Below are 24,760 nucleotides of genomic sequence, written 5' to 3' on the forward strand. Positions count from 1 at the left end.
AAAAATACCGGCAGTGAAGTATGGAGGGGAGGTATTGCTCAGGTTGCAAAGGTACCGTGGGGGGAACAGGAGGAGCGGGCTGGTGGGAGCAGGTCAGGGCTGGTCATCGCTGGTCATGGCTAGTCAGGGCTGGTCATTGCTGGTCATTGCTGGTCGGGGCTGGTCGGTGCTGGTCAGCGCACCCCCCAGCAGAACACCCCTCCAAAAGCACACAGAAAGGTAACGGCCACAACACATAAGCTTTCCACGCTCCCCTACCTTCCAGCGCTCTGCTGTGTCGCCCGGCGATTTGCCGCGGGCTGGGTGTCAGGGCTGAGGGACGTTGAGCACAGACACCCGCACCCACGGGAAACCCGCCTGGAAAAAGGGCTTTTTTTGTGCTGCTCAAAGCAATCGGTTTCCAATGTCTCGGACACAACCGCCGACGCCTCCGGCTTCAGGCACTTGTTTTAAACGGGAGTTTGCATTTCGCTGAACTGGCTCCTGTGTCCTGTCCCGCACCCCCGGCCCCCAGCGAGACCCAGGGAGCAGTTTCTGCTCTATAACTCCAATTCATGTTTTTTTGCCCCCTGTGGATAATTTCCTATGCATAAAACAACAAAGGAAATGCTTAATTAAATTTAATTAAAGAGTAGAGCAACAGCCTGGCTGAGCAGTTTTGTACGACAGAAGATGGCTCCTCAGTATTTAAAACTGATTTCATAATCTAAATTTGGTATTTTTTTTTTAAGTATGAATGAGACAGAAATATAGGCTATTGATCTCTTTAAAAATTTCATTCACATAATGGAAAGTTTTTTTCGTTTATTAAAAATATCACATTTTTGAGACTAGAAACAGTAAAGTGCATGAAAAGTTTAAAATATAAATTCAAGAAAATCTTATAGCAGCAAAAAAGCAGAATAAAGAAAAACTTAAAAACACAGACACAACCTTTTCCTATCGCTGTGGGTCACTGTGCCGCCTTCTTTTTTAACATGAAGCAGCCAACCGCTTTCAGAAAACTGCATTACGTGTAATGCCCCCCGGGGCGTGAGGCTTGAACTGGCCACCGATAGCGCCAAGAGACTGAGGGTTTCCAGCGCATCCAAGAGCGTTAACAGTTGGGAATGAACCAGCAGCTGCTCGATCCAACCCTGACCAACAACAGGGAAACGGGATTAGAAGATGTGCGGTGGCTGTTTGGCAACCAGTGCCTGGAGGAACAACCCAGCGAACGGGCCCGGCCGCCGCTCTCTGCCCCGGGACAGACGCGCGGGACAGACAGACAGACGGGGACGTCTCCTGGGCCCTACGCTGCATCCCCATTATCCCCATTTCCCACCTTTGCGACTGAACTTTGCAGAAGGGAACCCGGGATGGATTTGCAAGCTCTGGATTCACGGGAACACTTGCAGCGGGCTCACTGCCCATGGAATCTCCTCCCGTTTTAGAGGCTGTGGCCGAGGCGGCTCCGTGTCAGAGCCCCTGCGGATCTCACCCGAAAAGCACCGAGTTGTTCCAAGCTCTGGCCAAAAGCAGCAGCACACAGCGCCACCGCTCACCGGGAAACAGCCCCGGGCACCACCAACACCCGCAGAACTCCTACCTCGCCTTCTCCTGCAGATCTCCAGCCATCTTTGGTTTTCTAACGTCATTTGGGTGAGGGGCAGGGCCGCACTGCTCCCCATTCATGGGCAGGTATTAAGTGCTTCGCTAATGTGCAAAATTTATTTTGGATGCAGAGTTCAGCCTCCGTTTTTGGATTCAAACAGTGTTTCTAATTTTCCTCCTACAAAACAAGCATTTCTCTTTTTGTTTTGGTTTTTTCCCCTCTCCTAACAGGCTGGCTCATTCTGCCACGCTCCGGAACAAAAGCATTGCCTTTCAATATGGTAACAGACAAGTTTTTAATCTCATTTGTCCATTCAGAAGTGCAGCTTCCTACCGAAAAAAAACCAAAGAGTTTGCCAGATAAAAAAACAATTAAATTAAAAACCTGGAAAAGGAATAATATTTTGGTTCCAGCCCTAGTGCCAAATGATACCGATCTGCACCAAAATGTGCAAAAATCTCCTATCAAACACAGAAGGAAAGGAGCCTGAAGAAGCAGCTGGAGGTTGGCCATACTTCACTCCGCTAGATCTGATTTACAATGTACAGGTCCATACGCACAGGTCCGTGCCCTCCCCGGGGCCAGGGGCTCCACTACCTCCTGCTGGGCAAGTGGACGCCGTTGACAAGAGGCAGGAGCGGAGGGTGCAGTTCGAGCTGTGTTAACAGTGAGAAGTGGTCGGAGGGGATGTGGGGGTGCGGACACCCCGTGATGTTGTTGTCAACCAGCCACTGAGGGTCCAAAGGCCCCAGGACACCGAGCACGTTCATGTGGGTGTTGGAATAGAAAATGTAGTCAATCACACCCTGGGGAGAAAGAGAAACAAGGAGCGTCAGAACAAACCTGGGCTTCTGGCCGCCTCAGCTCGACCAGCCACGGGCTGAGGGGCGCGGGAAGAGGCACCAGCGCCGGAATTAAGGTAAGAAACCGCGCGCGGCGTTTCGCGTTCCGAGCGCCGCGTCCATTCGCGTTAAGTCACCGGCCAGAGCCAGGTCAGAAGCTTAAAAAACCGCCAGGAAATCAAAGGATTTTTTGTGCGGTAGAAAAACATCCAGCGGGCGTAGGAAGTAGTGATGAAGCGCTTACAGGAACAGAGGTGAGAAAATTCAGACAGCGTCCTGGGGAGACCAGGTCAGCGTCTGCCACGTCACAAAAAACCGCTGCTTACTTTGAAATCAAAAGTGTAATTGGTGTAAGGCATCAGGTTGTTTTCGTAGGCGCTCTTGAGCTGGAAGCCGTGCGTAATTCTTCCCTCGGAAGCCCCGTTCTTCCCGTTGCCGCTGAAGTTCATCAGACACTCGTTGTAACGCAGCTCCTTGAAGTCCTTGTGGTTGTCGGCTACTATGCCGTTGCTTAAGTATTCCACTACACCTGTTTGCAAAGGAAAGGGTCAGGGGGTTGCTTCAAAACACAACAATTGGGGGATTTTGGTCCTTGGAGCTAAAAACCAAACTATCAATAAGACACCCCAGGAAACTGCACAAGAGTTTCCTACCTCAGGGGAGTTCCACCCAGCGGCTGCCTTGTCCGCACCCCAGCCGTCAATGCTCTCCAGCACAGCGAGCACTCTCCAGTGGATTTGACACCATTTTTTGAGGATTACAGTAAAATCACAGGACATAAACTGTAGCACGTATGTGCTAGAGCGGCAGCTTCCCTACATCTACCTGATATTGCAGTATGGAACGCTGTAATTACTAAAGCAGGCCCATCTCCTTAGCAAGTTTTCACGTTACATCACAAACTCATGTCTTTTCTAGTTATTATTGCAGCTCAAGGCATTGGTATTTATTGAACGGCTTATTTAAGATCTATTTGTGGGGTTTTTTACATCTTTGTAGGCGCAAACAAAAAAGCAGGCAGCTCCACTGGAGGACTCGCGATACAGAAAGATGAAGAAGCAAGCTTTCACCCACACTGCCGCGGGGAAGCGCAAACTGCCTCGGCTGGAAGGAAAGAGGACTCAACCCTCCTGACACGGTAAGTTAAAAATGCAGCCACGGTCGGTCTTACCTGAATCGGGCAATGAGTTGAGATCGGCACACAGCACCAGGGGGATGGAATGAGGATCCGCGGTCGGGCTCCCAGGCCGGCTGGAGGCTTTCTCAAGGATGTTTTTCAGTTCCGAGACAAACATCATGGTCTGAACGAGTTTCACGTCTGAGTATTCGGGGTCCCAGTGCATGTGGGCATTGGCCACAAGGAGCAGCTGTTTGTCCACATGGAGCAGTTTCATACCTGGATTAAAAAATACGTTTTTATCAGTGAAAGGCTGACTGTCTGAATACAGCAGGTTCCCCCTTATTAACACCTGGGATGTAGCTACTGCTACTGGAAAGCAGTATAGCTGATTTTACTATTTATCTGAGAAACAGTACTGTGAAAAATAGGGCACAAAGTCACGGGCTGCTTCCTCCAGTCCCGGAATTGCGACGTGCTGCTCCTGTGAAGAGTGCACTGGAAACGAGCCACCCAAAAACCAGGCGGCAGACAGAGCAGGGTGGCACTTCGAAGCATCTTGAAATTGTCTGCTGCAGCTGATCACGCGTGATGAAAACGTGACAGTCAGTCAACCAGGTGGCATCAACAGATACCTGATAACCTCATACTTCCACAGCAGCACGTTAGCGCTGTCATGTAATTGCTGGGGGAGGATGGAAGAATTCAATTGAGGGGGAAAGAAGAGAGTTGAAAATAGAGATCGAACATCACTGACAACTACTGGTAAGAGCATGTGTGTGCAGACACGCTGACCTTGGAATAGCTTCATTTCTCAAGTCGAATTTAACAGAAGAAGCGTGGACAAAAGCTTGAGAGGAGAAAGCTGAATATTGTGCATCTGGCCACGAGTGCAACCAGACCAGGAAATCACGTCACCTGTGTCCTGTCTGAGCCGCCGCTGGGCTGTTATTTCTCCAATTAGCACAGCGAACAGCGTGTGCCCATCTGCGAGTACCTGGCGACCATCACCCACGGCAATAACGTTCTGGAGAGCCGCATTAGCTAAGGAATAATCGGAATAATCAGCGAGAGCAGCGCAGCCTTACTCACTTGCACCAAACAATTCTTTGTGCACCTCCAGCACCACGGCCACGCCGATGTTGTCCTTGGTCATCACGCGGTTCAGCATGGCCTCTGAGCCTTCCGAGTTGGCCATGGCCACCTGGTTGAACTCCACCGTGTGCTTCTGCACCAGCGAGAACCTGCGTGGACACGGAGAGCGGCGCGTCAGCCCGCGCCACGCGCGCCTGAGAAGACGCGGCCGGTCCCTGCGCTCCAGCCCCCGCGCCCCAGCAGAGCCTGGAGGAGAAGGTGAGGCACATTGGGCTTGGTTTGTAAAGCAAAAACAGCTCTGAGAACTATTCCCCGGCCAGGGTACAGCTCTTGGTCTGGCAAGTGAGATACTCTCCGGGGAGACAAGATACCTGGGGTTTAGGAAATGCTGATTTGTTTCAGCGTAGTGCTCTGAGAGAAACATGGAGAGCAACGCTCAGAGGCTATTGCACCTCCTCAGGAGCATTCCAGGCAAAAAATGAGGATGGGATGGTAATTAAAGGCTTGCCTTTTACTTTGGGCAAATGCATTATTAAAAATCAGCTTCTCTCAAACCACCAGCTACCACCACTAGTTTTGTGAAACGGGTTTTTCATTCCTTTCCAGCTTTGGAATGCTCAAAAAAAAGCCTTGCTTCAGGACAAACGGGAGGCTACCCACTGAAAGGGTCTTTTTGTTTCTGTGTTCTTAGAAAATAATTCAAAAGTATTATTAGTTTTCTGGTTTTTACCTGCGAGAGCCACATTGTAATAACTAGTTCCTACATACGCTTGTTGGTATTAAGATTTGAAAAAAGCCAGTTATTTGTTTTCAGACTTTCTCTATTCAAACCCAGTGGAGTCGGTTTCATGCACATCTGGAAGGTGTATTTGTGTTTCTGGAAGCGGCGAGCACTCCGAAAGGGAGCTGAGGCTCCGCCAAACTCCCATTCTAATTACTGGCAATTGTTCGGAGGGAGCATCCAGAGGGACCCCGGTGCAGTGCAGGCTCAGCTCGCACCGCTGAGAAGCGCCTCTCCTCCCTTCCCAATGCTTTGACACTTTCAGTGTAGCACAGCGGTCTGGATCAGGTATTCAATACCACCACGGTGATTCACAAAAGCAGATAACATCCTGCTGTCCTTCGGCAGCAACACGTATCTTAATACGTGAAGGTTAAGCCCAGCTTACTGATCTTTAATCTTAGAGCGGCAAAACTTTTGCCGAGCAAGGCAAAGGTTTGCGGAGAAGGTGAGTTATTTATTAGATCAGCCAAAAAAAGGCACATGGAAAGTATGTAAGTTTGTAGTAATATCTGTCCCGAAGCTCCCATGTTTCTGCTAAGGTATCTTTGTTTCGCAGCAGAGCGCTTTGGTCAGCACGCACCCTCAGAGAAGGCGGCTGTCAGGCCTAAATCCAGAGGGTTTTAAGGTATTTTTAAAAAAGCTGCTTCTGCCCCTTACTTTTCGGTTTTGAAGAATATTGCACAGCCGTCCACATGCTTCCTCTCCTGCTCAGACATGATTTTGGCACGTGACTTTGGAGAAAAGAACCCGTCGTATCCTCGTTCTTTCAAGGCTGGCAGAAAAAGGGTGAAGTATTGCTCTGTTTCCACTTCCTGCAATTGAACACAAACACTTTGGGCGAACAAAGTCAAGCGAGCCCTTCCCACCGCTGCAGGGCAGCCCGTGCCTGCCTTGGCTTGCGGGCAGCAAACGAAAAGCTGCTTTTTGCACTAATCAGGTTGCTTTTGGAAACAGATCTGCAATCCTCAACATCCCCGAGTCCTCCCCAGAATGGCAGGTGTATTTTGAGCAGATTACACCTGGTACTCGTGACATCTGAATGCAGGTGTCATCCCAGGTTAAAACTTCCGAGAGGTCGATCGATACCCAGCAGTAATTAATGTTTAACCTGGAGAGCTCTTTATTACCAGGGGCTCTGGCTGTTCTGTACCGATGCCTTTTCTTTGTAGTGACATTTGGTGTCCGAGAGGTTGATCTCTGGAGGTTTTCAGACCAAGGAACTGTTCTGTTCTTGTGTGAGATCCTTACATACCCAAAACCCATCAGTTTAAATGCAGAAGTGTTCAACTGTTCCAAACATCAGCAAGAAATAGCTAATGACACAGCAGGATGCACATACGGGCGATAATCAATGTTTAACTTGGAACGTGCAAGTCCCCTTGTTTTCCAGTGACAGTGTTTTTGAGACTAACTCCTGAACCAAGCAGGAATGGTCTAGGAACAGCGGTACTTGGGGATATCGCATTTTGCGCTGGCTCCTTCTGCGGTGACCCCATGCAGCCAGAGGGAGAACGCTTAGGATGCTGACCTGAGGGAGAAAGCCCCCAGATCTTCCAGTGCCAATTACCTACTAATTTAGCTAATTGTATCTCCGTTACTTTGTCTCATTTCATAAACCGCAAGCCAAGACGTGAACAAGGAGCTGTGTGCACAGCTTGTATTGGTAAACCCCAAAATTTCTCATCAAGCAGGTAAATACAGTGTTTTCAAGGGAGCGTTTCATTCCAGAGGTGGAAGTTAATATTTTTGAATGGAAAAGACAGTTATTTTCTGTTTACCTGGAGACTAATGATATCCGCGTCACAGTTGACGATTTCTTCCATGATTCCCTTCTTCCTGTACTCCCAGTTGAGCGCCCAGGACGGGCAGTAGCCGTAGAGCTGCCGGGTGGCGTATTTATCACACAGGACGTTGTAGCACATCACTGTGAACGAAGCTGGGAGCAAAGGTAAGGAAAGGAAAGGGCAAGGTAAGCTCTGAGTGTAACAAATGCTGATCTGTTCAAGCCAAGATATTGAATCTTACATGGTGTGTTCTGGAGGAAGAAGGGAGGTTTTACCACGAGGCTGCCCCACAGCTGTGTTGTTTATACTCATAGCCAAAGAAGGTTTCTGCTGTTCGGTTGTTTCAATTTCACAATAAAACCCAAATGGCTTAGTACAGTTTGGACCGTGAAACAGCCCACAGGCACTGGCTTAACGCAATGCTCTCCAAGAACAGCTGAGTTCTGCTTCTACTCAGCAAGTTCAATTGAAAAGTAAAACCAAAGTCCATAAAGCTCCAGTGAGATACTGATTTGTAAGGGACTTGCAGAAATGCAGAACTTAGTGCTGTGGTGGCTCACCGGCCATCGGGCACTTCCCATGTCTTCCTGTTTTTTTCTACTTTGTTGTTCTTTAATGTATTAAAAAAAAAAAGTGGCAGATGATCTTAACCGCAGCGTTATTCTTGCTGGTTATTAATCTGATCTCTGCAGTACCAATATTAGCAGTTTTCTTCATCCAAGCTCAAGGATGCTTTCTGAGGGCCGGTTCTGCATGTGCAGGGGAAGAGCTCTTGCACTTCAGCAAAAGCAACAAGAGAGGGCACTGAAGTGCCCCTGGGTACGAGGCACTCGGCACCTTCCCTGGTCCCACTCGTGAGCCCGTGCGTGGGCAGGGCACTTGTACGCACTTATTTTACAGCTCTTAGTCCTGATTTTAATTTTCTTTTAAAAAAAGCTCTTTTGCTTGAGCACAAGTGGCTGGAACAGTTACGACAAAGCTGGCGTGAAAAAGAGACGACCAGCATCCTATTACCTAAGTTATAAAAACATATATTTACAGCATAGCTGTTTGTTGATTGTTTTATTACAAATGAACACACATCCCTGTTTTCAATCTGACCCAGGTCAGGCAAAAGATTTCTCTGAAAATAATGCCAAAGAAAAGTTGTTCATACTGCGAATACAGGAACAAGAACCACAGGTTTACCTGAGGGCAGAATTTGGTCTCGTTCTTTTAAAGTAATCCATGGCCTCGGAGGCAGCTGCTCTGGATGAACTGAAAAACAATTAAAGCAGGAATTAATTCAGGGTTTATCATTGTAAGTTACAGTTTCTAAGTCAAACCGATAACAGGATAATAACATTTTCTTCCGAGCTTTGCAACCCCAACTCCTCAAGTGTCCTTATGCTCCCGGGGAAGCAAAAATCATTTAAATGCCATAACCGGTAGCTACAGTAAGAGCAAATCTGTCAGTTGTATGAATCATGATTATTTTTGTCTCTTGGTTTCAAATCTAGAGGAACCACCGAAATACTCATGCACTTCGAATATAACGCTGAGGAAGAAGAGGTAACTGTGGTGGTGGCTGGGACGCCCTGTGGTGCCCTTCAGGAGCCTGCCCTGCGTGCGCCCTTCTGCGGCGTCTGAACAGCGAGCTGCCAAGCAGCAAGCTCGGCCACGGAGCCACGGTGCAGGATTTAAGTCAGGTACCGCATATTCTCATTCGCTTGGGTATTTCTAGATCTCAGTTTGACATTCTGCTTGCGTGCGCGTTCTGATTTCTAGTGGAAAGTATCAAAATGGCTCCAGCAAGGAAGGCTTGCCACTTCGTTGGTAATCGCAGGGTTTCAAACGGATCAGTGGGAACAACTGGCTGTAAGATGGGAAAAGCTCAGATAATATACGTCAACCTCTCCCACCGCGTGCAAGAGCGTGTTTTGTGTGTACGGCTGGAACCGCCTGACAAAAATGCGAAGGCGGTTAGAAAATACCCTCCCCTCCGTGGTTCAGAGTCTTGTTTCAGCAGCAAATACAGTCAGAACCGCCTGCTCTGAACCGCCGGTGTCAACGAGAGGTGCGGGGCTGTCACCTGCGAGATTGTCAAGCATGTAGTTCAGTAGCTTTCGAGTTCCGTCCGGGTCCTGGTAGAGGCTGAGAATATCTTGTGATAAAGGATTGCCTGCCAGGAGCAGAAAACAACAACCTGGGTGAGTAGCTGCCTTTCTTCAGGCTTCCCAAGAGCAGCACATTCCCCGAATGAGAACAGACAAGCTGACCCAAAAGATATTCAGGTTGCTTAACCTGGAACTGTGGAATAGCACAGTAACAGATGCTATGAAAGAGCCAGCACATGGAGCCTTTCGTCTTTGACTCACCTCAGTTAATAAATATAACGGGTTAAAGCGTTTCTTTACCTATCTACAGATTGGAAATAGGTTCATAAAGAAGTTAAATAGCTTTTTATAAGGAAATGTTGAGGTAACGCCCAAAGGTTTTGAGCCCAGCGCGCTCAGTAACCCGAGTACTCCTGGGAACAGTGAACTGTGAAAACTCACCTTTCAGACCGAGGGTTTGGAGCTGGAAGAGCCGTCCAAGTTCATAAGGCAAAACCCGTAAGAGATTGTTATTTAAAAGCAATTCCCTGCAGCAAAGGCAAAAACACTTTGGATGAGTGTCGCTGCAGAGGAAAACTCTTGAAGCACTGTACGCTGCTCATCTTCAAAGACAGCGCTTCCTACCCTGAATTTTCTGTATTATGGAAAGATATGCCAACCTTCCCATTTCAAAGCACGACTGAAATACTTTCCTTAGGAAAAAACAAACAAAAACTACAACCGAACAAAAAAAACCCCAAACCACAAAATTAAATGTCGGGGGACTTTAAACAGCAGAGCACCACCAAGGCTCAGAGACTTCGCTTATAGACTTGTATCTGCAGAGATCAGAAAAGAGGGGAAATAAACCCAGAACTAACTATTAGAACTGAACCTTTGCACCAGTCTTGACTTTTTCACAATTCATTGAAAGACAAGAATGGAAAGCAAGACAAAAGTCTTGGTCCCAGTCCCAGAATGCAGATTTGTCCGAAGTTCGGCAGAATCGTTTCTCCCACCTGAGAGATACCATGTTTCCTAGTTCTGCTGGTAAACTTCGGAGTTTGTTGGATGACAGATCCAGGTAAACCAGATGATGCAGCTTGGCAATATCAGGCGGAATGCGAGTGAGATTATTGTCATTGAGGTGCAGGGCGGTCAAGTGCGTCAGCGACCAAAGGGACGTGCTTAAGCTCCGCACCCTGCCTGGAAAAGAAAAGCAAAGAACCAACTCTTCAGTCAGGTTTGCACTCCCAAACCGTTAGATACAAACTGGGGGGGATGTCCGAATACGGGATTTCCAGTGGGAAAACCCCACCACTTCACTGGAATGCTCAGTGACTTCTGTACAATGTCCTTTCGTGGATCTTCTCTACGAGCAGACTTCAAATAATTATCTGGCCCTCCCAGCTAAAAGGACAGAGACAGGGAGGCAGATGCACTACCCAGAAACTCCCGTCCAGCCTGAGCTGGTGTTGGAAATCAACTTCAGTCCAGCCCCCTCCCGCACCTTAGAAAACCCGTTTTCACTGCAGGATCCCTCACTTGAAAGCACCTGGTGCGATTCTGGGGCACCGACCTCTGTGCCGAACCAAAACTCAAAGCCAAATGGACTCACCCGAGATCTCTAACTCAGCCCAGTGCGACTTCTTCCCGTTGGCCACCTCTTCTGCGGACATGATGGTGTAAATTCTGCGCGGATCCGGAGGATCATATTTTTCCTTTGGCATCCCTGTTAGTCTGAAAGATCATCACAACTGTCACCACCTGCCATTCCACAACATTCCTTAATTTCCAGCCCGCCAGGTCGGTGCCTTCCCCAGGGACACTCTGCAAACACTCATGCCCTGCAGTTTATGCGTGATAAATACGTGAATACACAAAATAATAACTGGAAGCGCATTTCTTCCCACCAAGGTGGGTTTCTGCAGCCACCCGCAGCGTCACCTTGTGCTGCCCCTGTGCAGACCTGCTGGATTTCCCTGTTTATCCCCCGACTGAGGCGTAACCTGTGGCACCGTTATTTGCCATGTGCGGAACCTGCGGCCGAGGTGACGGCGTTTCGCTCCTTCCTGGCTCACACAGGTTGGTCCTGCAGGGAGCCAAAGACTGAAGGGAAAGCTCTTCTCTTTGCTTTTACGGCAACATATCAAGTCCCACTTTTTGCACTCTGCTTATATGAGATTAGAAATTGCACAGACCCAAAGCAGCTGGCCTGCGGGACGCATCTTTTCCCCCCGTATTACCACAACCGCTGCAATCACTGTGAAGCTCTCCAAACAATTCCGGCTCGTTTGGTTTGTAAAACGACAAGTCAGAAAACGGTGAGGAATCTGAGGAAACTAGTTCAGGGTTTGGGTTTGTTTCCAGCTAGGCCACCTAACCAAGGACCACACGTCCCCTTTACAAGCTTATGGTGCTGCGAAGGGTCTCGGTCACAGGTCTGGGGCTTCGTTCCCTGATGAGTGTCCAAGGAGATGCCGTTCGCGCGGAATTAAGTCTCCTGGTCGCAAGCGCAGGGCAGATATGAGCCCCACGCCTAATTATAGCCAGCTTCTATTTACAGGTGAAGTCACCCAGCCACAAAAGCTACAGGGTAAGAGGATTCTGCGCTGCTCAGCTGCAGCGATCCAGTTCAGGGCAATGAATGAAAAGAGATTTGTAGAAATGCGTGATTAGAACCAAAAACCTTCAATCCTTGTTTCAGAATCCAGAAACTGAGAACAGTACTTCCCGAAGCAAGCAGAGGTACGGGCTGCGCTCAACGCGGCAGGAGCTGGGGGTGTTGGCTGTTAATGACACGCACGTGTCATTCGCAGAAAATGAGGTTCCATTACCTGGCAATAATTATTTCAGCCACAAGGTATACTGCACATTCAAAGGGGGAAGCGTCAAGGCTGGGTGGTGAAAATCAAGCGGAATACCAACGAAGGATTAAGGGTTTGGAGCAGAAGGGAACTTTCTGGGTCTTTAAGTCTTTGCCATCAAACATCTGAACTGACCCAGGATGGGTCTTTGTTTTGCTTTTTAATGTGCCGTGTCCTAGAACAATCCATACTTGTACCACATCTGGACCTAGGACATCGCAGGCGTTGCTGTCAGCAGCTGGGTGAGTGAAATCCTTACCGGCTCTTGGCATCTTTGTTTTCTGCAGCATGGTGTCACCTCCGGCCGCTGAGCATCCCGGCTGGAAGCCAGAGCGGGCCTGTCCATCCCCGTCACCGGGGCAGGACCTGGACCAGCACCCAGGCCTGGTGACGCAGGTTTGGAAACCGCGGTGGTTTTGAGTCACCCCACGCTCATCGCTAGGCTGCCCAGGGGCCAGGAGATGAGCACTGAGCGGGTGACACCACCAAAAAGCTTCGGGACTGCAGTTTCCTCCTTGGCAGGGCACTCGAATCAAATGATGGTGAAATATCGCCGGTTATGGGAAGCGCTCTGCCAATTTGAAGCCATTTGCGGCAATCAGAGGCCCTCCAATGAGACGAGGCCTGCACTGCGACTCAAGCACCACGTGCATTTTTTACCTATTAGTCACTTTAATATTATTTTGAAACAGTAGTGAGTCAAACGAGCATCAGTGTCATTTCCACAGTTACAGAAAAGGGAAAACAAACCTAAATCAACTATTTTTTTATTTTCCTGCGTAACAGCAACATTGAGCAAGACTTGAAAGCCACCACATGTATGTTTTTGAAGCGAAACCGCATTCTGCTTGGGTTCCCAACCCCTATCGTGCCCGTCTGCTCCTCCGCTTGTCCTGGAACTGAACCAACGTCCCCAAATCCCAGCCTATCTGTGCTCTGTCTCCAGGGAGCTCCACCGCGTTCCCTGAGCCCCTTCACCCCAAAATCAGACGCCGTTAGTGATGTTACAAGAACAGCGCAGGAGGACACGGCCGGGGAGCCCAGGGAGCGCTGATTCCAGTCGCTTTGAGCTGCTGTGGAGTCGTACCTGCGGGTTTAAGCCAGGCTTTGCCTAAATTCCCCTAACAGAGGTTTGACACGAGCAGAATAAGCGCGCTCAGTTTCTTTGCTTTTCAAGCGGGACCGAAAAAGAATTCTCGCCCTCTTGTCTTCCAAAGCCTTCCCTTGGAAAACTTCTGAAGCTATTAAGACTTGCTCTCTGCTACAAATCCAGCCAGGTAAACTTAAACCAGCACAACCCTGATATTGTGTAAATCAAAGAAAATCTGAATCTGAGAAGAGCAGGGCCTTAGTGAGAACAAATATTTAATCTCTGAACACACTTTTAAATCTGGGGGCTCCTACCAATAATGTCTCACTTATGTGTTAATTCTGTCCCTGTAAATCCACCCTGGAAAGCCAGAATATTTGGCTGAGCGGGGTGGCTCAGCTGGAACCCTCAGCTGGGCGCAGGTGACGCTGAGCAGCTCAGGCTCAGCTGGGTATAAAAGGGGCTGCGGAGGTTGTTTGGTTTCTAAGGGTTTAAATGGTGGGTCTCTGGCTGTTTTTTGCAGTTTTTTTACGCGTTGTTGTTTTTTCTGGCTTTTGTGTATAGGATGCACGGGTTCTCAATTAAAGCCAAAAAAGGACTAATGTACCAGTACCGAACATGTGAGGGGCATCGAAGAAGAAAGTTTTGAGCCTCGGGACTACCCCGCAGGCTTTTACTCTGCGTTCTCGGAGCAGCAAACACTCCTAAAGCAGGTAATGACAGAGACAGCACGGGGTTTCTGTACTGAACCAGGATGCTGTTCGGTGTTACAGGTGTGCAGAATGTGGGATAGGGAGGATATAGCCAGCAGCATGAACTATCAACGTTTTAATTAAACTGCCCTCACTGCTACATGATAAATATGAGATGTGGCAAATAATTCTACAAAGCCAGGTTTACAGGTAACTTCCCTAGCCTGTCCCTGCAGCCATCACGAGGCAGACGTCCCCGAAGGAGCTGAGCAGAGCCTGACGCCGCAACCAGCGGAGGGGACACACACCAAAGGAAGCACAAGCGCCAAGGCTTAACAAGCGGCACCTCTGGAGCGATGCTGGGGTGCTGGGACGCTGTGAGCTCCAGGGTGCGACTGCTCAGAGGCACGTCTGTGCTGAGAAGCAGAAGGGAACAGACGTACAGCACCGCCCCTGCCTGGCAATTTTATGTTTTCATGGTCAATGGCAACCCAGAGCCATCCAACGGGTTTGGAACGAGGTCACACAGGCAGCAGGCATCTCAACAAGTGACTGCGGCTTGGGAGGACAGCACTGCTGCTTATTGAGGCTGGGTGACAATGTAGGGAGCACTGCGGCCCTTACCAGGTGGGTGGCAGCTCTGCGAGGACACGGATGCGGGACCCCGGCCGGGCAACCTGTCCAAACCGCCCTCCAGCCAGCGCCCCGGGGCGTGCGGAAAAGGGCCCGTCAGCAAGCAGCACGGCAACAACGCCATGGAGTCTGTCCAAACCTCGCTCTGCTTTTTATGCCATGTGGGACGCAGATTGGGCCGCCGAAGTTTCGCAGAAAACCCTCGCTTTGCTCATCGTGCGAGCGGTGCGGCGGTTCCTCAGGACCCGCTAGACGCTGATGTACCAAGGGACTGTTTGCAGGGACTGAAACCACAGTCGCAGTTGGGTGGAACGCACAGCTTTCTGCGTTTTCAGAGCGGAACTGCCCCTGGCCAGCACACCGCGAGGGAACCGGCTCACACGGAGCTGTGCAGCTCCCGTAAGGTCAGAAAACCCGGATCCACAAGGGGCTGCAGCGCCATCCAGCACGCACGGCTGCGAGGCCCCTTGCCTGTCTGGACGCGCAGCACCAGCCTGAGCACCGGGAAAGTCAAGTTACAGGGTGAGGGGACAATAGCAAAACACAAGAGGTAGCCGAGAACCTGCAGCCGATGGTGGGATCCAGGGGACTTCACGTTATCATGTCAACAAAGCCCGTAACAGCCCGGAGGAGCATGGAAAAGCTGGAAAAGCCACAGGAGCAAACCCTGGAGGAAATAATAATAAAAAAAGGCAGCAAAAGCCAAGGGGAGGAGTGGGAAGGGAGGGAATGAGCTGTATTCTAATAATTTTAGAGCCAACTGGCACTCACTTGATGGAAATGCTAATTGCCCTACTGACATACACCCACGAGTTATTTCCCTCTGTTCCCTCGTCTCCTCTAAATTAAGCATAGAGTCTTTTCTTAAATCACAGGTAACATCCAGGTTTCCACCCTTCCTTTTCCTCTATATCATGCCCCCATTTAAAAGAACAGCTCAAGTGTTTACGGCGTGGAAATACCACATAGCATTACAGGGTAGTTGTGTCTGGGGTGTGGTTTATTGTTTTGGTTTTTTTAACTTCTGTACTTAACATTTCAGTCCTTGCTTGAAAAGAAGGGTGTCTGCTCTGTTCCAATGGGCCCGGCACCTCCCCCTGGGTACGTGACCCCTCTGGAGTGTCTGCATCAAGTCACAGTAATTCCTGCCGCTGTCTGCAGATGCGTTTTATACTTATGGCTTTCGAAGGAGCTCTTCGGGGCTGCTTTATGTGCAAACACAGGGAAGGGATCTCCTCAAAAGCAAAGCTCTGCTTAACAGAAACGCAGACAAGGGATCTATTATAGACCACAAAGAGTTTCACCAGCCAGCCTGCAAACAAATCTAACGGGAAGCGTGCAGAGGGACGTTTGCACTGGTCCCTTTATTGACACCAGCAGTTCACAGCAATGACCCACTTGCGATGCTGCCCCACGGCCTGGAGCGCGCCGCTGTGTTCACGAGATACAGGCTTAAAGGATTAAGAGCGGGGATCGCCAGGAGGCTGCGGGAGGAGCGGGTGTCAGCACAAAACCCTCTCCTGGGCGCAGCTTAACGCGGGAGGTGTTCCCAGTACCGGTCTGATGGCGGCAGGAACCAGGGCGACCAAAAGCGCCCAACGCCAAGAAGGAGCGCGCCGGAGCGCCGCGGGGCGCCAGCGGCAACCCGGCCCAGCGGCAAGGCAAGGGGCTGCTCCCAGCCAGCAGCCTCGTCCGGCCGCTCGCCTACAAACGATCAACACCTCGTTCGGGTCGCCTGAACCAACACCTCGCTTCATTCAGCTCCTCACAATCAATAACTGGAGCCAACTCAGCCATCGACCTGTTTTCTTTGAGCAGAACTACACCGGAATTATTAACTCACGCGCGCCGCTGCAGCGATCTTCTCCAGGAACATTCCTTCCCTTCTTTAAAATACAGTTTGAATCCTCAATAACCTTTCATCCTTCAAAGAAAAGCTTGTGCCAGGAGAAAAGAACAAATGGGGTTATTTCCGTGGCTATGGAGTTATCTTACCCGTTAAGTGGTAGGCTGCCAACACCTTAAGAAAATAAGCGAAGCGCAGCAGCACTGGGGCTATTTGTGCTGTAAGACAGAAAAATAATGGCCCGGTTATCGCTCACAATCTGCTCTTTGCAGCAATAATTAACAACAGGGAAATTTGCCACCATAAAATCTACTCGAAACAGCTTTAAAGTGACAAGACCTGTTCAGCTACAGGTACATCTGGATGAGTCCAAGCTCCAGATTCCCAAAGAAAGGAGAGGGAACAGCACACACCACTAGTGGAAAGTGTTTTGCAATCGCTGGCACAATACATGAGCTTTTCTACATTACAGCCCAGTTTCAACAGGCCACAGGATGATGCGCTAGTGCTCAAATCCAGGCTTGTATGCTCAGAAGAGGAGAAAGAAAGAAAAGGGATCTCTCTAAAATAAAGCAGTTTATAAGAACAAACCTCTTTCTTCATTGGGTATGTTTAAATGTACTTTAGTTCCTTAACCAAAGATGTAAAAAAGCTTGCCAGGTTGCCAGAGCAGAGCATATTATTTGGGTACCAAGAGTTAGTTCAGCTTCTTCTGTATTCAATTGTCCATATCTTTGCTGTGCATGTTTACACCGTGCTTAACTTCCCAAATTAGATTTAGTTTTAAAATCAATATTGATGACTGATACTCTTCTAACTGTGTTTCAGCAGGGTAGAACATGAGCCACTACACCCACACTATCCCAATGAAATCTCCGCGGGGACCAGGACATGCCTGCCTAGCAAAAAAAGGAGACGTGGGTATGGGGAGGTTAACTGCCCAGGAGCATCCCTGACGTCTGACCGCAGCGTTCAGGAATGCTGCAGCATTGGTGGCAGCTTGAGCTTTGAAAACACATAATTTTCTAAGTAGCAAATACTTTGGGTTGTACTCATCCCCCGCACGCAGGGCCGGGGTTGGGTTTGTTTTACCTGCTGCAGCCGTGAGTTCAGAATCGAATGGCTCCAGCTTTACACGCATGGGGACCTTTGTCACTATAGCAGGCAGAGACTATAGCTGCTTGTAAATTCATCTTACAAGGTAAATATACATTGGATTTGAAGGTACAGAGGAAGCAGTAACCAGTTTTCTGGTGCTGCAGTTCATCACGGGACCATTCGCTGTGCGGTCTGCAAGTCAAGCCATACACCAAAAAATACCAAAGAATGAAACGGATATCCTAAGGTCCCAGGCTGACTCAAACTTTGCTACATAAATGTGCAAAAGGCTGTAAAACCTTGTAACCCCAGACATTTCAACGAGATCTGAGTACTGTAGAAAAAGTCCCGTTCACATGTCTCAAATACTTCACATACGTGCTTCTCTCATTGACTCAAAAGATGCCCGATTTGTCTGATGGGGTCCAATCCTTCACAACCTTTTGCTTTACAGGAGAAAGAAGAGGATCGTTGGTATAAAACTGTGCCTGGAGACTGAGCTGCTCCCAGTGGCAAAACTAATTTGGCTGAAGGAAGAAGGTGAGCGAAGGGCCATCTGACAAGGTGAGCTCAGCTCCTCCGGCGCTTCTGCCCGCGTTCTGCTACGGGACAAGTCCGGCCCCGCTTTCCTTTTGCTTTCGGAACTTTCCAAAACAAGAAGGGCTCAGAGGAAAGGCGTTCACAAGTGGAAACTTCTGCTGGGTGGGTAATTCATCCTGTGCGAGCACTCCCCCACTTCCAGGGCTGCTTGTAAGTTCATCTTACAGGGTAAATATACATTGGATTTGAAGGTACAGAGGACGCAGTAACCAGTTTTCTGGTGCTGCTTTCAGTGCTGCCCCAGTTGGCCTTTTCCTGCCAGGAGCTGCAAGTCTAAGAAAATGCCAAGGAGAGGGTTTTGCTTCACCTGGAGAGCACAGTTTTTGGGAACTGTTCTGCTTCTGTGTCCCTTGCCAACGGGTCTGCAGCCCCGTCCCGGCAGCAGCAGCCGTGCCACGGGTGCCGGGCGGCACATACCAAACGTGCTCCGACACGAAGCGAGGGAACCAAACCCTCCCAAAAAGCCGGGAAGCCGGCAGCTCCGCTGCGCTGGTACCCGCTCCCATCGGCGCCGCTCCGGGGATGAACGGTGACAACTCTTACGCTCTCCTTGACTTCAGCTCTTCTCCAGTGCTCTCGATGAGAAGAGCAAAGGATATTCTGCACGTGTTGAGAATAAAATGTATTTATCTGAGGGAGATACACCTGCCTTGTGCCATCAAGACACCTATTAACTTCACGCAGCTATAACACAAGGTACGTGGGGCAATCAAGCCCGGAGTTGTAGTTTGTGTTCCCCTTCCCAGCGCAGCCCCCGGGGCTCACACGCGGGTGTAGAATTCGGGAGCGCTGCCTCCAGTAGTTTCGCAGCCATAAAAATTCCTGCTGCTCCTGGGTGAGGGCTCAATAGGTTTTTCTTTATGCTTCATTTAGGGCGACAAATAATCTTGATTGACATCAGCCGGGCCGATAAGCGCTCTGAAGGATTAGTCGGTTCCTATCTGTAAACAGTCAAAGATTTACCAACCCTCAAGCTGCAAAGGCAGGGGAACAAAAACACCCAAAACTAACACTAAAAACCCCTCTGAAGATCCATCACCGCATGGACTGAAAAAATACATGGCCCCCCCAAGGGTTGTTATCTTTAGCCCTCGACAACAGGCACTGATCGCTGCTGTCAGCAGGACGGACGCTTTGGTGGGACAAATCGAACCGTGCAGGAGTCCCCGTGGAGCTGCTGCTGTTGGCGCCCCGAGATCCCTGCTGTGACAGCAGGCACGGGCAAGCCGCAGCTCGCTCCTGGCAGCCGCGCCATGCGGACACCCCGTCCTCCGGCCCTGCTCTCACTGCTCCGCTCCAACTGGAACAGTTCCACTCTCCCCAACCTCTGTAGTTTTGACAAAAAAAGCAGCATTTAATTTCTCTCCTGCTAGTGCAGACCGTCTGAGCACCTTTGTTAACACAACTGCCTTGTAAATCTGTGAAATCTGCCCGTGGAGAACGTATACACCGTGTTAACTTCATAAAAATATGCTTCTATAGCGCAGGCTCTGCAGACGCAAGTCCTACAGCCCTTTTAATTTCATTTTGTATATCCCTCTCAGGTAAAACACACAGTTCCTTCCCAGGCAAGCAGAATGTGACGGACGATAAACCATTTCAGCATAAACAGCTGCGATGCCGCGCAATCGTAAAACGCTGTTAATCATTTACACCAGGAACGGCACAGCAAGGGCAGCACGCAGCCCCGTCTGTGCCGCGGGTCCCCGTGCGGGTTACGGGCTCTGGCTCGGCCCCGTGTGCGCAGCAGCGCAATGGGGCGCTGCTCCTCGGCCCCACGTTCCGCCCTGTGGCGCTCCTGAACCTGCACGTCCACACCGGAGCTGTACCTGCAACTGTTCGCACCTGCTGCTGCTTAATCTCGGAGCGTTTTTGTCAGCACTGGTTTGATGTCTCCCCTTGAAAAGCTTGTTTCCTGTAGGACACCATATAATGCAGTTCTACCTTATATAAGGTAGCTCTGTCTGCCTTTAATCATATTTTCAATGACCACCTCTCGAACCTTAGAAGGAAAGTTTTATGGTAGTGTTTTAATACTGTTAAATCACTTGTTGATCCTGTAGGGAGATGCACAAGCCACTGTAAAGGTTTTTCTTCCAAGCGGGATTCCAGAGCAACTTTCCTGGAAGGATTTCCTTCTAATCCTCTGCTTTTTTTCTCCAGAATAATTTCAGTTTGAGGTTTTTTTGTTTTCAACACTGATCTAAGAGAGTTGTCTCCCAAATAACAGAAAGCAAGTTCAGGTGCAGTATTTTGCCATTACAAGCAGGCGTCACACAGCCCTTTTGTGAATTTACCAAATGAAGGCGGTCATGGTGTTGGCTGCACAGTCCCTTCGGGTCTCGCTGTCCCAGATGGACCCCAGGGCCTTCTGAAAGGGCCCCAAACAGCTGCGGTAAATCCCCGACACGTTGAGCAGCTTTGCCATCTCCTGCAGGACGCTCCAGGGTTTGCTCCGACCCCTCCGAGTTGTCTGGTCTCTGTTGGTTCCAGGAGGGGGTGTCTCATGGGGGAGGCACTCGGCGACGTTTGCTGCTGCGGACCAGAGGTACACAAGCCTCTGAAGATGGGCAAGGAGAGCAAGAGAGCTCCAGAAACGTCACCAGCTGAAGATGCCGATGAAGAAACGTCCTACGACAGTCCTGGCTTTTGTCTTTATGGGCAGGAGGCAGAAGCTGTGCAGGTAGATCCCCAAAACCCGGCTTGCTTCCCCAGCCGTGCAAACGTAGCCAAACGCAGACGGTCAGTGTGTTTTAGGGCCATTTATACCTTTACGGCTCTAACATATATGCTCGAGACAGGAGAAATGCTTTGTTAAACGGAAGAAAGCGAGTAATGAGCAGCCAAGCCTCGATGACGGGCTGTTATTAATGTTATTTAATGACAGGCTGTCATTAAAGGAACCACAGAATTTGGGGGAAAAAAGAAGAAAATCGCACAAGAGGCTTAGCATGTAATGCTTTTAAGTAGTAAATCCACAGCAAATCCTCTTGAATCTAAATATGCCTAAGACATATTTTAACTTCTTTAAAGTTTTCTCGAGAGCCACCACATGCTCCCAAACAACTGAACAGCACCATTACAAGCGCTGGCTCGGTATTCTGCAAATCAGGTTACAGCTCACGGGCCCTTTGGCATCCCAAAAGCTCTTTCCAGTAAATAATAAGCAAGCCATTTATTCGTATTTATCTCCCCTTTCAAACTCAAGTAACCCAAAAGTGTCCAGCAGCTTAGAGCTGATCTAGGCAGCCTCATTTCTTGCAGTCAAAGCAAGTTTCCTCTAAAATTACATGCACTACTGATGCATGATTTTAGCACTTCAAACCAGAATGCCCTCAGAACGATTGTAATAAGAAAAAGACAGCGGCTGCTGCGATCTACCTAAATGTAAGTGTTTCTTTGCAGTGTTTTAGATATAAATTAAACACTCACCCTAGTGTGGAATTTAATTAACTTTTCTCCAGTGGTGCCTTTTTATTGTATTACCAGAGTCCAGGCGCACCTTGGGATCACTTTCTGCCTTACTTCTTGTAAGACTGGGGTCAATGCTAAATATTCCTGTGCTTGGCCGCATGAAAACGAGAAACCACCACAGCCTGAGTGGGGGAAAAAAATACTCCAGCTTATCACACGAAAGGGAAGTTTTATAAACGCCTTTGGACACAAAGAAGTAGCAGCCACAGCATCACTTACTTCCACAAGATAATTCCCACTGCAAAAGTGACCGAGCTTGTAGGAGGAGAACTGCTCGCAGAAAATACACTCGACCCGTCGTCCCTTCCAAGCCGGGGAGATGAACGTCTGATCCCGCTGCATCCCCGGCAGCAGCGCTGCCCGCATCGGGGCAAAACACGCTCGGAAACGCAAATAAGCCCTATCAGTGGAAGCGCACTTGTGCAGATAAGCGCAGCTCCGGCCGAGCTTCTGCTGGCACAGCTCTGCGGGTCACGGGTCACACTCTGTCCCCGCGCGCAGACACAGCTGTGCCAGCACAAGTTCGCCGTGCAGACCCGGTGGGAAACTGCGCACTGGCTACAATGAAATCTGCCAAGTTTGGTGTTTTTCGTTACGGCTGCCAAACGTAATGTTTTCTTACGGTCTGAGGACGGGTGGGTTTGACTCCTGTGCTGCTCACACGGTGGGATATCGGCTTCTGAGGGTGGAATAAACCTGGACTCAGGCAGGAACGTGGCAGCACCTACTTTATCTTTCCATTAAATACACAAAGTAACTTAGAAATGGCTCCTGGAGGAAGAAAAGACCAACCGGAACAAACTAAATTCTGCTGTACCGCCCTCACTTTTAACGGTGAGAAGGGAACAAAACTGAAAGTGTTCAGCAGGATTTGTTTAGCAGACAGCAAAGCACTGCACAATCCCCACCATTCGGTTAAACCGAGCAGGCAAACTGTTACCGGGGCTTTCGTCATCTTCAATCATCTTTGAAGGCAGCGGGCAAGGAGATTTTTACGCCTGATTTGGCGCTCAAACGTTAAGTTCTGTTCGGATGGATTGACACGATACCGCGGGCTGTGGTTACGGTGCTGCCTGTTGTTATTTACAGAGCACGGAGCAGCAAGATGTCACCAGCGCTCGCTGCCGACCTGCTCCGGAGCACGGCTGCCAAATAAAGCCCTACCAAACCCCGCCGCCCTCCGGGGGGAACACAAAGCTCCAGGCAAGCGCCTGCGAACCCGCTCGCCTTCGTTCAATAGAGATAAAGGGGTCTGAAGCGCGGGGCTGTGCAGCCAGGCACGCAGCACAGCGCAAAGCCTGTATTCGTGGTGAGGCACTGGCAGCGCGTGGCCGTGCCTAAAGCGGGCTGCGCTTCAGCACTACACTTTTCACCATTGCTTCCTATTTTGACGGGGAGAAGGCAAAAATAAAACCACGTTTTTAAAGGCTACGCTCTGCTTTAGTCCATGCTTTTTGCGCCTCCAAACTGGGACACGGCTTCTAGGAAATCCCTGAGGTTTGTCGTGGGGAAGGCTTTGCTGTTAGAAATAATGTTTGGGGTTTATTTTAATTAAAAAAATAAAGCCACATGCCAAGGCAAAACATCTTGAAGGAATGTTGGAGGATAAGAATAGACACTTTACCCTCGCTTTTGTTATCAGCCGTGTCTACACACACAAGTACAAGCCGAGTGAGCTCGGTACGGGGTGTTCTGCCATCCGCACCGGGTTCAGGCTGCGAGGAGCGCGTGTGTGCCGGGCCGGGCAGCGAGGGGCGCAGGGAGGGCTGGCACAGCGATACACCCAGTTCTAGCAAAACCCGCCACTTAAACCAGGCCACCGAAAGTTGTTATCAGCGGGGCAGCTCCCGAGCAGCTCTACCTCCCAAGAGCAAACACACACCCCAAGCCAAAGTTCCAAAAAACGGCCAGATAAAGGCTACTTGCCTCGAGATTCCAGAAGGTCAGATAAAACTCGGCAGAAACCGACCGAGCCCTTCGGGAGCACGCGAGTTCTAAAAAGCCCCGAAACTCCCAAAACACGGGGCGCCTCGGGGCGCTGTTTGCTGGGCGAGCAGCGAGCTCCAGGGCCGGCTCACCGCAGCGGACATCCCGCCGCGTCCCCCCGGGCTGCTGCGCCCCGCCGAGCGCCGGCGGCACCGCGCACCGCGCACCCCGCACCCCGGCACGGGCCGTGCGGCGGGCGGAGCTGCGGCCGAGCGCCGCGGTCACCCCCGCGTTCGCGGGGAGCGCCGCACCCCGAAAGCCGCGGGGGGCGCGAGGGGCGCGGGGGGCGGCTGCCGGCGCCGCCGCGGCACAACCGGCCGCGATCCCCGGGGATCCGGAGAGGCCCGGGCTGCCCGCGGCTCCGTGCGGCCCGGCTGCTGGCCACGGTGCTGCGGGGCCCGACATGGCGGCGGGGCCGCGTCCCGCCTCCCGTTCCCGCACGGCAGGCCCGGCGGGCCGCGCCGCTCACCTGCATCCGTCGCGGCGGGGCGGCGGGGGGCCCGGGGCGGCGGGGCGGCGGCGGGGCGGCGGGCAGCAACGGCATGCAGGCGGGCGGCCCGCCGGGACGGACCGCGGGCCGGGAGCGGCGGGAGCGGCGGGAGCAGCGGGAGGAGGGAGGAAGGAGGCGGGAGCGGGAGGAGGGAGGCGGCGGAGGCGCGGGGAGGACCCGGAGGGGCGGGCAGCGGCGGGGCCGGGTCACCGCGCAGCCCTGTCTGCGCTCGGTGCCACCGCTCCGCCGTGACACCGACCCCCAGTGCCACCGACCCCCAGTGCCACCGACCCCAGTGCCACCGCTCAGCCGTGACACCGACCCCCAGTGCCACCGACCCCCAGTGCCACCGCTCAGCCGTGACACCGACGCCCAGTGCCACCGACCCCCAGTGCCACCGACCCCCAGTGCCACCGACCCCCAGTGCCACCGCTCAGCCGTGACACCGACGCCCAGTGCCACCGACCCCCAGTGCCACCGCTCGCACTCGTGTCACCGCTCACACTCGTGTCACTGCTCACACTCGTGTCACTGCTCACACTCGTGTTGCCGCTCACCCCCTGTCACTGCTCACACTCGTGTCACCGATTCCCCAGTGCCACCGCTCACACTTGTGTCACCGCTCACCCCCGTGTCACTGCCCAGTGTCACTGCTCGCAGTGTCACCACTCACAGTGCCACCGACCCCCAGTG

General features: G+C 50.9%; 1 protein-coding gene across 3 annotated transcripts; it reads right to left on the reverse strand.

Annotated features, from left to right (window-relative positions):
- Positions 1 to 789: 789 nt before the first annotated feature.
- Positions 790 to 24,180, reverse strand: CNOT6L (CCR4-NOT transcription complex subunit 6 like). Of its 3 annotated transcripts, none has more exons than XM_080343626.1 (12): positions 24,047 to 24,180; positions 10,910 to 11,031; positions 10,311 to 10,497; positions 9,754 to 9,839; positions 9,288 to 9,377; positions 8,405 to 8,473; positions 7,211 to 7,368; positions 6,090 to 6,244; positions 4,646 to 4,797; positions 3,608 to 3,832; positions 2,763 to 2,965; positions 790 to 2,400 (listed from the first exon to the last, which is right to left on the reverse strand). In XM_080343626.1, the coding sequence occupies exons 2-12, from the start codon at positions 11,019 to 11,021 to the stop codon at positions 2,188 to 2,190; spliced, it is 1,650 nt and encodes a 549-aa protein (XP_080199752.1). In that variant the 5' UTR covers positions 11,022 to 11,031; positions 24,047 to 24,180; the 3' UTR covers positions 790 to 2,187. The 3 variants fall into 3 exon arrangements, with proteins under 3 accessions (XP_080199752.1, XP_080199751.1, XP_080199750.1); XM_080343625.1 differs by having other exon boundaries at positions 7,211 to 7,356; positions 24,047 to 24,174; XM_080343624.1 differs by lacking the exon at positions 24,047 to 24,180 and adding an exon at positions 21,811 to 21,946.
- Positions 24,181 to 24,760: the final 580 nt, after the last annotated feature.

Source organism: Nesoenas mayeri, assembly GCF_963082525.1.
Source record: "Nesoenas mayeri genome assembly, chromosome: 4".
Lineage (NCBI taxonomy): Eukaryota > Metazoa > Chordata > Aves > Columbiformes > Columbidae > Nesoenas > Nesoenas mayeri.